The 12,448-nt window shown below is 41.8% G+C and overlaps 1 protein-coding gene across 1 annotated transcript in view; it reads left to right on the top strand.

Moving 5' to 3' along the window:
* Positions 1 to 10,158, top strand: part of LOC125686445 (Golgi phosphoprotein 3-like) — a 163,001-nt gene extending 152,843 nt beyond the window's left edge. The window contains exon 4 of the mRNA XM_048930427.1: positions 7,645 to 10,158. Within this exon, the coding sequence (XP_048786384.1) occupies positions 7,645 to 8,069 (425 nt within the window). The 3' untranslated portion in view covers positions 8,070 to 10,158. The remainder of the gene's footprint in view (positions 1 to 7,644) is intronic.
* The last annotated feature ends 2,290 nt before the right edge of the window (positions 10,159 to 12,448 follow it).

The raw sequence follows: 12,448 nt of genomic DNA, 5'->3' as shown, positions 1-12,448 counted from the left end.
CCAGTGGAGAATGGAGGCTGACGGTGGACTACCGTGGCCTGAATGAAGTCACACCCCCACTGAGTGCTGCTGTGCCGGACATGTTAGAACTCCAGTATGAACTGGAGTCAAAAGCAGCCAAATGATATGCCACCATTGACATTGATAATGCCTTTTTCTCCATTCCTTTGGCCAAAGAATGTAAGCCACAGTTTGCTTTCACATGGAGGGGCGTTCAGTATACCTGGAACCGTTTGCCCCAGGGGTGGAAACACAGCCCGACCATTTGCCATGGGTTGATCCAGACTGTATTGGAACAGTGCAGTGCTCCTGAGTAACTGCAGTACATTGATTATATCATTGTGTAGGGTGATACAGCAGAAGAAGTCTTTACAAAGGGAGAGCAAATAATCCAAATTCTTCTGAGTGCTGGTTTTGCTATTAAGCGAAGCAAAGTGAAAGGACCTGCCCCGGAGATTCAGTTCCTAGGTATAAAGTGGCAAGATGGCTGTCATCACATCCCGACAGATGTAATCGACAAAGTCACTGCCATGTCTCCACCCACTAGGAAAGAGAGACACAATCTCTCTGACGTAGTGGGCTTTTGGAGAATGCATGTTCCAAACTACAGCCTCATTGTAAGCCCCCTTTATCATGTGACGCGAATGAAGAATAAGTTTACTTGGGCCCTGAGCAGCAGCTGGCTTTCGAGCAGATTAAGTAGGAGAGAGCCTGTGCCTTGGCCCTAGGGCCAGTACGGATGGGACAGGGTATAAAGAACGTTCTCTACACTGCTGCTGGAGAGAAAGGTCCTACTTGGAGTTTGTGGCAAAGAGCCTCAGGAGAGACCTGAGGCCGACCCCTGGGATTTTGGATCAGAGCCTACAGGGGGTCGGAAGAGGGCTACATTCCAACAGAGGTGGAGATCTTAGCCGTGTATGAGGGGGTTCGGGCTGCTTCTGAAGTAGTCGATACTGAAACACAGCTTCTTCTGGCACCTCGACTGCCAGTGCTGAACTGGATGTTTAATGGAAAGGTTCCCTCCACTCATCATGCTACTGATGCCACTTGGAGCAAGTGGGTTGCGCTGATTACACAAAGAGCACAGATGGGGAACCTCAGATGTGCAGGAATCCTAGAGGTGATCATGGACTGGCCTGAAGGCAAAAAGTTTGAACATCACCAGCGGAAGAGCTATCACGAGCTGAAGAGGCCCCACCATACAATGAACTGCCAGGGAATGAAAAGAAATATGCCCTGTTCACAGATGGATTGTGTCGTATTGAGGGGAAGCATCGCAGATGGAAATCTGGTGCGTGGAGCCCCACATGACAGGTTGCAGAGGCCATGGAAGGGAAAGGAGAGTCAAGGCAATTTGCACAGGTAAAGGTTGTCCAATCAGCCTTAGGTGTTGCTGAACGAGAGAGGTGGCCAATGCTCTATCTTTACACTGACTCACGGATGGTTGCAAATGCCTTATGGGGGTGGTTACAGCAGTGGGAGTAAAATAACTGGCAAAGAAGGGGTAAACCTATTTGGGCTGCTGAACTGTGGAAAGATATTACTGCCCAAATAAAGGATATGTTTGTAAAGGTTTCCCATGTAGATGCTCATGTGCCCAAGAGTCGGGCTACTGAAGAACAAAAAAATAACCATCAAGTAGTCTGAACTGTCAAAATTGAGGTGGCTCAAATAAACTTGGACTGGCAACACAAGGGTGAATTATTTCTATCTCGGTGGGTCCATGAGACCTCAAGGAAGAGATGCAACATACAAATGGGCTAGAGACTGAGGGGTGGACTTAACTACGGATGCTACTGCACATGTTTTTCATGACTGTGACACATGCACAACAATTAAACGAGCCAAGAAGATGAAATCTCTGTGGGAGGCAGGGCGATGGCGAAAGTGTAAATAGGGTGAGGTATGGAAGGTTGATTATATCACCTTGCCATGATCTTGTTGTGGAAATTGTTATGTGCTTACCATGGTGGAGGCAACCACTGGGTGGCTTGAAACATATACAGTACCCCATGCTATCGCCTGGAACACCATATTAGATCTTGAGGAACAAGTCCTGTGGCAACATGGCACCCCAGGAAAAACTGAGTCAGATAATGGGACCTATTTCAAAAATTGTCTTGTAAATACTTGGGCCAAAGATCATGGCAGTGAGTAGATTTACCATATTCCCTACCACTTACCATCCCCACGTAATCACGACTACCCATGAGGTAACTTACATGGCCTGGTCATACTTTCTTTGTGGGTGAATGATATTCCCATCCCTGCAATTCCAAGTACGTTTTTATCTGAGACCCTTTATGTGGCCTCATCTATTCTCGGATCACATCCTTCACCCTGTTTCCACCTTCGAGCTTTGCTGGACCCTGATACTGTTTCAGAGTTTCCATTTTCCCAACTACACCCTATGCCTGTCAAATTTCACCATCGGATCCCCACCCCACCTTCACTATCGTGTTTCCTATCTACAAAGATAGACCTAGTAGAGTTAATAACTTGTAAATCAACCATAGGGCCCTCCTGCAGCTTATCTTCTACCTCAAGTTTACATTTCCCATGTTCCACCCAATTTGGAATTGTCCAATTTAGTGCTACTATCCCATAAACCAGCACTCTCCCTTCTCCTCTAGGGAGAGCAGTATATATACAGCAAGATTTGTTGATAGCTTGGCCAATTTTCTCAGTTATTCTCAAGTAACTATTTTCTTGCCAAGTTGTGGCAGCTATTATAATCATTCTAACTGTCATCAAACCCTTATACATGCTTTCAAATCCTGATTTTCAGTGGTCCTTCCTCTTTTGTTGTCCACTGTGGTCTGGGTGCTTTCTTCAGGCAGGTATGATGTATCCACTGTGTCAATCCTTCTACTTTAGCTGCTGTGTGAGTGGTCAGACGTACTTGGTAAGGTCCTTCCCACTTCAGTTTCAAAGGTGAATCTGAGAGGGATTTAACATAGACATAGACTATCCTTGCCCCGTGTCCTGGTACCAAATACTGTTTTCTCAATTTTCTTTAACTGCTTTGCCAAGCTGAGCATATGCTCACTCAACACCTCATCCCTAACCTGCATAGAGATTCCTTTTTGTGCAGTATAAGGTCGCCCATAGAGAATCTCATATGGGCTTAATCTTTCCTTGGTTCGGAGTTTAGTCTGAATTCTTAAAAGTGCTAAAGGCAGTGCCTGCGGCCATGAAATCCCAGCTTCTTGGTCAAGTTTTACTATTTGTAATTTGATCAGCTGATTCATTTTTTCCACCTGGTCGCTTGACTGTGGCCTATAAGGTATGTGCAGTTGCCAATCAATTCCCAATAATGTGCTTATTTGTTGGAACACCTTAGCAACAAAATGTGGGCCGTGATCTGATGAGATCGCTGCAGGAACCCCAAACCTCAGAATTATTTCATGTAACAGCACTTTCATTAATTTCCTGGCCGTATTAGTCCTACAGCAAAATACCTCTGGCCAGTGTAAAAAGGTATCAGTTAGTACCAACATACAGCAATACTCCCCTTTTATTGGGAGTTCCAAGAAATCAGTTTGCCATTGTTGCCCTGGAAGGTTCCCTTTCCCAATAGGCCCACTTGTACCCTGTTCCTGGTACTAAAATCGTACTTTGTAGTGTCTGTTTGCCCAATATATTTTCTCATCTTCCCTTAGAACCAATTTCCATAAAATACTAAAGGGCATAACAATGTGTCCATCTGGGTGTGCACCCATATGTCAGCTTGCACTCTTCCCTTCTAAATCATTAATTAGATTCCTATTCTCTTTAGAATATTTTACAGGTTCTGACTCAGATTCAGAGATCTTAAGTTTACCATCTGGAATTAAAGCCTTCTTCAACTACCTGTTCTGCCACCTGATCCATCATCTTATTTCCAGTTTCCTATACATCATTACCTTTCTGATGTCTTTTACAATGTATAATAGCCATTGGTAGATTTACATCATGCTGTTTTCCTTGTGTATGAGCAATCCTTGCTCTTTTCAGATGGTACTACAAGCACGTAGCATCCCAAATACATAATTAGCATCTGTCCATATAATTAAGGCTCTTGTCCAGGCAGTTATTTCAGCTTTCTGAGGCAAAGTCCCCACAGGTAATGGTTGTCAGTTGCAGTTACTGCATATCCTGCCTTACGGTTTCCTTGTCTCACAAAACCGCTTCCGTCAGTAAACCAGGTGTCTTCTGCATTTTCTAAGGATTCATCCTTCAGGTCTGACCGGTTCAAAGCAGTCATGAAATACTGGTTCTCCAGGAGTTCCACTAAGGAAAGATGCTGGGTTGACAATATTAGTTGCAATTATTTCTACATCATTTTGCTCTACCAGAATGGTCTGAGATTTCAGGAACCTTTGGGGTGAGAGCCAATGCCCCCCTTTTACCTCTAGTACAGTAGACACTGTATGAGATATTAAAGCTGTTATTCTTTGGCATAGCATAACTTTACTGGCTTCTTGAATACTGAGTACTAGTGCAGCCACCGCCCTCAAGCACCCTGGTCATCCCTTATTCAGTTCATCAAGCTGTTTGGAGAAGTGTGCCACTGCCCTTTGGTGGGGTCCAAGGTTCTGGGCAAGGACTCCCAGGGCTATTCCTTGCTTTATATGCAAGAACAGCCAAAAGGGATTAGTCATGTCTGGTAGCCCCAAAGCAGGGGGCCTTCATGAGTTCTTCTTTCAGCTGAGGGAATGCCTTCCTTGCCTCCCCATCTCATAAAATATTTTGGCTTTACCAACAGTCCGTAGCTGCGTATCCACAGTCAACACCATCCTGTCATTCCTGGGAACGTACAGAGTTCCTTGGCAGTGTGCGGCTCAGGGGTTTGGCAGATGGCTTCTTTCCTGACAGTCCTTAAGGTTCGAAGTCTAGCTGTAATCTCATATCCCAAATACGTCACTTACTGTGGACTTATTTGTGCTTTCTGTTGAGAAACTTGATAATCATTTAAACCAAGTGTCGCGGAGTTAACTAGATCAATCTATGCCCATGATGGAGGGGGCAAATTGAGACTAATAAATCAAATAAGATAGGAGAGAGTTCCTGAGACCGAGTCAAACCTGAAAAGCTTGGAATGGCTAGGAAAGCACCCTCCAGCACCCACTGCCAGGCAGTAAGAAAGCGCTGCACCTGGAAGGGCCAGATCCCATGACTTCTGTAATGTACAGGGATAGGTACCTGGAATTGGAGCATTAACACTTCAATTCCCAGTACACTACATGATGTTTTGATGCAGAATACTGAAAACCAAAAAAAAAAACACCATAAAACCATGACACCAAGAAATTCAGTAAACTCACAGTCCATTGCACACAGTCCTCTTTTGTTTCCGTGGCATCCACATACTGCATTAAGGTTCCACACTGGGATGGAGGAACCCAAGTCACAGGCTCACGACTTGACCAGCTGTCAAAAATCATTGGGCTGTTCTCACAACCCTGGGTAACACTGTCCAGGTTAACTGAGTCTTTTTGTCCCCATATTAGGCTTTTCCTATTCAAAGGCAAAAAAACCCTAGTCTTCCTTTGTCCAAATCAGGCAGAAAAGGCATCCTTCAAATCCAGAAAGTAAACTCCACTTACTCATTCCTTAGCTTGGTTAATAAAGTGTATGGATTTTCCACCACTGAGTGTATGCATTCAACTATTCTATTACTTGCCCTCAAATCTTGTACCAAACCATAGCACCTGCTTTCCAATTTTTCGTTGGCAGGTTTGGAGTACTGTATTTGGATTCTGCACTGGAGGTGCAAGAAATGACCTCCTCACTTCCCTGTTTTTTGTTTTATTCCTTTTATCCCAACTGCCCCTTGAGTGCTGATTCCCTTGGGAACCACTCTTTTGTCAATTCTCCATTTTCTCTTTTATCACTTGATCCGTTGCAACAACCATTTTTTTCTTTTGTCTTCTCCTCCTCCCTCCTCACATATACCTTCTGTGCCTCTCTCAGGAGATTCTCTAATGGCTACTCATGCCACCCTTCTATTTTCTGCAGTCTCTTTTGTATGTCTGGCCAGGATTTAGTGACAAAATTGATCCTTAATATTCCCTGTGCGACGTGATCATCAGGATCCAGCCCTGAGTACCTTCGCATTCTATCCCTTAGTTTCTCCAAAAATTCACTTGGTGTTTCGTCTTTACCTTGCTGAATTTCAAAAGCTTTAGCAAAATTCTGAGACTGAGGCACTGCTCCCTTAATTCCTAAGATTTTTATTTCCTGGAGATCCCTCATATGTGCCTTCCCTTCATCATTATTACCATCCCCTCCTGGGTCTGTTAATGGGTATATCACTTCAGCTGGTACTGCCTCTGTACCCAGAGGATGCATTTTCTCCCATTCCTGCATTGCAGCTTGTCTAATCATTCCTCTTTCCTCCCCATTAAACAACATACTCAGGATGGACATCATCTCATCCCATGAGTAAAAATTTGGCCCCAAGAATTTATTGAACTGCTCTGCTAATCCAATAGGATCTTCCGTTAAGGGTTTCATTTCCCTTTAAAAATTTCTCACCTCTCCACTAGTGAGAGGGGCGTTCACATACCCTATTCCTGTTAACATTGGAACTTCCCTGAGGGGGTACATAGGAGTGTTAGTGGAGTTAGTGGAGTTAGCTTTAGGAAAGGGAAAATTTATAATCTCTTTTGAATTGTTCCAATTCTTTCCTACGCTGGTGAAATTTTTCCTTTTTAGGTTCAGCATTAGTCACAGAGCTCTGTTCAGGTGGGCTGTTAGGGGAGTGATCAAGGCCAATGTCCTCCACTCTGTCAGCTGTCTCCAGCTTTTCTCCTGCAATTACAGGACTTGGCTCAGGACCAGGATTGTAAGGGGGGGATGCTGTTCCACCATAGGGACAGTTCCGAGAGGGGGTAGGCTGTTTAAAGGATCCCATCTGGAATTTCTCTGTTCTTCCTTATCTACGGAATTTCATCTAGCCACGATTAATTGTTGCACTCCCTGAATCCAACAAGCAGTATATGCAGACTCTTCTGATGAAAAAGGTGTTTTACTATTCACATGCATGTTCAGAGCCTGACATACCCAATCTTCATTAGATCCACATCTCAGCCAAAAAACTGATTCCCCTACAACTGGTTCTTTAGGCCACACAACAATGTAACACCTAATCATTTTCTGTTTATCCTTATCTCTGGTTCTCAAATTTCTTCACCCTGCATTTGTCTTCTCTTGTACCTGGCTCAATTCTACGCCAGTCAGAGTGCCCCAAATCTTAACTTTTTACTCTGTTCAGCAACTTTTCTTAATGGAAGAAAATCAGCTATTTCACAAGAGGGTTGTAAGTTCAGTAAAGGCCTATACTACATTCAGAAAATAGTGGAAGCTGGGAGCTTCTACTGCAAAAACACAATCTACCTCTCACATATTCTAAACAGACAAGATTGGAGTAGATTTTTCTTTAATTTTAAAGAATACCCTTGATCAATACATAACTTAGCTAGCATTTCTTCCCAACTTTAAATGTACACTGAAACTCTTCAAAAAGGCTCTTGTGATCTTTGTCTCTGTGTATGTCTAGATAGGTCAGAGATAAGAGAAATGCTGAAACTATTTCAGTGTATTAGCACAGCTTAGATTTTGTCTGACTGTTGGCTTTTTTTTTTTTCCTTCTTTTTTTAGGTGAAACGTGGAACCCATTGAAGTTGCACTACCAGTTACGAAATGTCCGTGAACGGTTAGCTAAAAATCTAGTGGAAAAAGGTGTACTGACAACAGAGAAACAGAATTTCCTTCTTTTTGACATGACTACACATCCTCTCACAAACAACAATATCAAACAGCGTCTCATCAAGAAGGTTCAAGAAGCAGTTCTTGATAAATGGGTGAATGATCCCCATCGCATGGACAAGCGCTTGCTGGCACTCGTATATTTAGCCCATGCTTCAGATGTTCTGGAAAACGCTTTTGCCTCCCTCTTGGACGAGCTGTATGATTTAGCCACAAAGAGAGTACGGCAGCTTCTGGATTTAGACCCTGAGGTTGAATGTATGAAAGCCAACACAAATGAGGTTCTGTGGGCTGTTGTAGCAGCTTTCACAAAGTAACTGCAACCAGACGTAAGCGTTCGCTTTTATTTCATAAAAACCGGTTATTTCTGTTCTACTGACTACTCATATTTTCTATAGTTTGTACCTTCTCAGATGATTAATCAGTTTTTGTTTAATGGGAATTAAAAGTGGTGCACTCCCTCCTTCTCTGTGTATCTGTATAAAGGATTCTGCTGGTACAAGACCTTCCTGTTTAAAACAACAACAGAAAAAGCTCATACTGCATTCCATTTCCTATTAAATTTATCTCAAATACTTGATCACTTTTCATCTTATTATCACTGAACTGTTTTAACATGGAAAACACCTCGAAGAATGCATGCAATGGATCACTACTCTCAGATGACAGATATGTGCATGCATTAATACTTCTGCAGTACAATTTATAACAGATCAAAATTTTTTTTTTTAGTGTTCAAAGCTTTATGTTGAAGTGTCTGTCAAGGCATTTCATACACAGATGTTTCAATTATATCTAATAAAATTACTTCAAAAGCAGAAAATCCTTTAAGCAGCTTTGTCAGTAGTTCCTGTAAAATGCCTCATAAATTTTACTTTTCCTGTAAGTCTTTTGTGTACTTTCATTAGAATGATAGCTGAGTCACAAGGCTAGTTCAAAAATATCCAAATGTTTCATAAACCAGTTTTGGGATGGGATACATTTTATTATATTGCATATATAGATCAAGTTGTATATTAACAATAACTCCATCTTAGTATTTTGCAAGATCTGCTTAGATGTACACCTGGTGCCCCTTACTTCTTGTGAGTTGTTGCCATTTGGTGGAAAGAAAGGCCTCTTATAAAGAGCATGTATGCAAAAGCTGTTTGTTTCCAGTGCCTACAGAGTTTATCATCCAGGTATTCTCAGTCTGAGTACTGCCACTGATAACTAGAGTACTGAAAGAGACTACTTTTTGTTATTGTTAAGGTGTTTTACTGTGTTTTTGGTTTTGTTTATTTTTTTTCCCCCCCTCTCTTGTATGCAAGAGGGCTGTGACCAGTACGAATCTTTAGTACAATTCTTAATTATTACTGTACACAAGTTAATGCTTATCTTTTAAAGGTCATAAACTACACTCTAACAAAGTTAGTTCTAGCAGGTGTTGCATGTAAATGGTTAGGAAATAATGACTACAGTTCAGATGGTTAAAATTTCTGTAATGGGACACTCTACTTAAAAAAAAAAAAAAAAGAAAAAAAGAAAAAAAAAACAACACAAAACCAGCTTTTTAAAATTAATTGCTTCTTTATCACTGTTACATCTCCTATTGGTTTCACAGTGCAAATATTATGCACTGAGCAAATTAAGCATTGATTTATATATCTTTTTTCCTCATAATGTAGATTTATTGTGGGGCTTACAGGTGTTTAGAAACTTTAATGGTTAACATTCAGAGTAAGAATACTAGATAGTATATAACAGCAGAGTTGAAATGTAAGAGATCCTTTAATCCATATACTAGCTTTTTACCTACAGTAAATAAGCTAGTATCTTGAGAGTGCCTGAAACAGAGCAAACATTTTTTGTTGTTTTTGTTGTTAATTAAAAAGGATTTATTGCTTAACCAAAATCTTTAGTTAATATCCTTATCAGAAAGGGTTTATATTACATAGACCAAACTTGGGTGTCACTCAGAGCTGCAGGGTTCATGACAAAGTTAGCCTGTGAGTGTGTAGCTATGCCCACTGTGAGTAGACTCTATCTTGAACACGACTCTACATACTCATTTGTGACTGGACTTCCAATTTTGTACTTACTTTAAATCACTTAGATGCTTAAGTAGTTGACTTCAAAATACAAATTTATCATACCTTTAAAAAAGTTAATAACAAAAGTTGTTAAAAAATGGATCTTAATATTTAATGCCACACTGTACTTTCAGTTCTTAAATGCTGTTTCTTCAGAAAAATAAAAGTATATAGTATTTCAAAATATAGCTTACAAATAAAAGGACTTTTTTCAGTTGTAAGATGCTGTGTTTAAAACTTTGAGGAGCTTGGGCATGAACTTACAGCATGGAAATTTATTTTCAACTTTTTCAAACCATGATTGCTTTTAGTGGAGGAAAAAAAAAAAGGAAACTACAGTATTGCTCTTATATTTGGCATCTTACATAATACTTGCTGAACTTGATAGTATATGCTAACTCACTGCTTTGTCTCAGTGTATTCTCATTTTCTGTAGCTCTCATAAAGAAGAAAAAGAAATTAATTGGAAAGGTCAGAAAAACCGTAAAGTATCGGGAAGCAAGTTAAATGCACTTGCCCTAAAATAGCTTTGGAAAGCTAAACTACTTAACTACTTCAAACATGTTTTAGACTGATATTACCATTTATAGTCCCTTTTCTGCACTCTCTGTCTCTCTCTTTTTTTTTTTTTTATTATTAATGTTCCAGCTGAGTTTCAAGTTAGGTTGTGAAAGATACAGAGCTACAAAATTTTGGTCTCCCTTAGAACCAACATGCTTAAAAAACATCACCCTTCTTTAACTACGACCAGAGAAAAGAGATCATTCCCTGCCCCCCCAGCTAACTCCCTACAGTATTTACTATTTTCATAAACTTCATTTTCCCCTCAAGGTAGGACCTGTGTGAGAGGAAGAACATGTATTAGGTGTATCAAAGTGCCTTCCGATAGGTTTGACGTAGGTACGCAGTAGATGGTGAAGAGCAACAGTACCTTCTCCACAACTTGAAATGAAACTCACTGTTGAAGTACAGAAAACCTGCCAAGAGAGGCTTGGCAGGAAAGTGACAAATTGAAATTCCTGTAAAGTACAAACATCTGTTTTTCTTCTCTTGACTGCAGAAACTGTGTTAAGTCACTGTACAATCAATGAATACACAGATGATACAGTATATTTGAGATCTTGACTGATAAAATTATAATACCAGAGAAGGAAAGAAGACACTCCATCTTGGGCTCATGTGGTAAACACCAATGTAACAGGTCTCCAAAAGAAATCCTTCCCTAGTGCCTGTCAGCTCTTAAATAGGTCTAGGAGGAGTGGAGCCAGGCTCCCCCCCTTCTGGCAGCACAGGTGAATTGCCTTCACCTGTGCTCCTGTGGCTGACTCATTGCTAACCTCAAGTGATTAATCAGAGGTTCAGGGCATGATTCAGCAGCCACATACACTCCACCCCTTCACAGCATGAACCAATTATCAGGTTGACTAAAGGGTGACCTTTTCCTAATACAGAAATCCAATATACCAATGAGGCTTATACAATTTCATGACAAGACCTTGATAAATTTCAAGATGAGTAACGATCGGTGAAAGTCGATATTCTTTTATGGGCCAGTGCTCGATGAGGTTACTGCAAGCATGCAGTCGTGAGGTGCAGGTCCATTCTATGTTCCATCAGTCCCATGTAGACCATCACCGGGTGTTGTACGTGATCTGACAGTAACACTGGAATGCTTTTGATGACATTACGTTCCTTCCGGTGATCCTGAAGGCTCAAAGACTCATGGGGACTAAAACAGATGTTTCAGAGGTACCAGGAGGGGAAGGTCTGCTCTCCAGGGCAAGATACAGGCCGTAGTTCTATCCTGGGTCAACACTTCCACATGTACTGGGGCACGTCCTGGCCACCTGTACCACACTTTCTAGCTGCATATAATATCAGGCACCAAAGAAGGTGTCCTGATCTGCCACAGGGACATGATGAGGGTCCCTTTAGCAATGAAAATCAGAGTGCTGACCACAGTATCAGTAGGCCATGTACCTATTACTGGAGGAACTACTGAGCCTCCCACCTCCAACAATCTCCCAGAAGATGCAAGTAGGCTACACCATATGGGTCCTACCTGCACAATCCAAGGCCATTTTAATCAATGGGTACCAGGATCTAAATTCTCAGGGGTAGGGAGCAGAAGATTATTTTCCTTACCAATCTGGGGTCTTACCTGATTATCAGTGCCCATAATTTGGAACCTAAGCGGGGTGGCCCATGTCGTCTACAACATTCTCAGGGCACTGGGTCTGCCATCTCAGGGTCTTTCATTCAGGTCCCGCAGGGTTTCATACAGTCTTTTTGTCCACCCCTGCAGGGACTGGGAGTCTGTCTTCAGGGCAGCCTTAAGAATACCGTTATAACGTTTGATGAGGCCTGCCCCCATTGGATTACACGGCAGGTGGAATCGCCATTCGATGTTATTTTCTTCTGCCCAGCATTGTACCATTGCACCAATATGATGAGTTCCTTGGTCGCTCTCGATGACTTGAGGTGTCCTGCAGGCAGACATCAGTTTAGTGAGCGCCTTGATGGTATATGCCTGGTTTGCTTTCGGCACTGGATAGGCCTGCAGTAGCCCACTAGGAGCATCGACACAGGTCAGGTGTCACGGAGTTGACCAGATCAATCTATGT

This window comes from Lagopus muta, chromosome W (genome assembly GCF_023343835.1).
Source record: "Lagopus muta isolate bLagMut1 chromosome W, bLagMut1 primary, whole genome shotgun sequence".
NCBI classification, from domain to species: domain Eukaryota; kingdom Metazoa; phylum Chordata; class Aves; order Galliformes; family Phasianidae; genus Lagopus; species Lagopus muta.
Note: the sequence above shows the minus strand (reverse complement) of the source record. Positions and strands in the feature narration are given on the sequence as shown.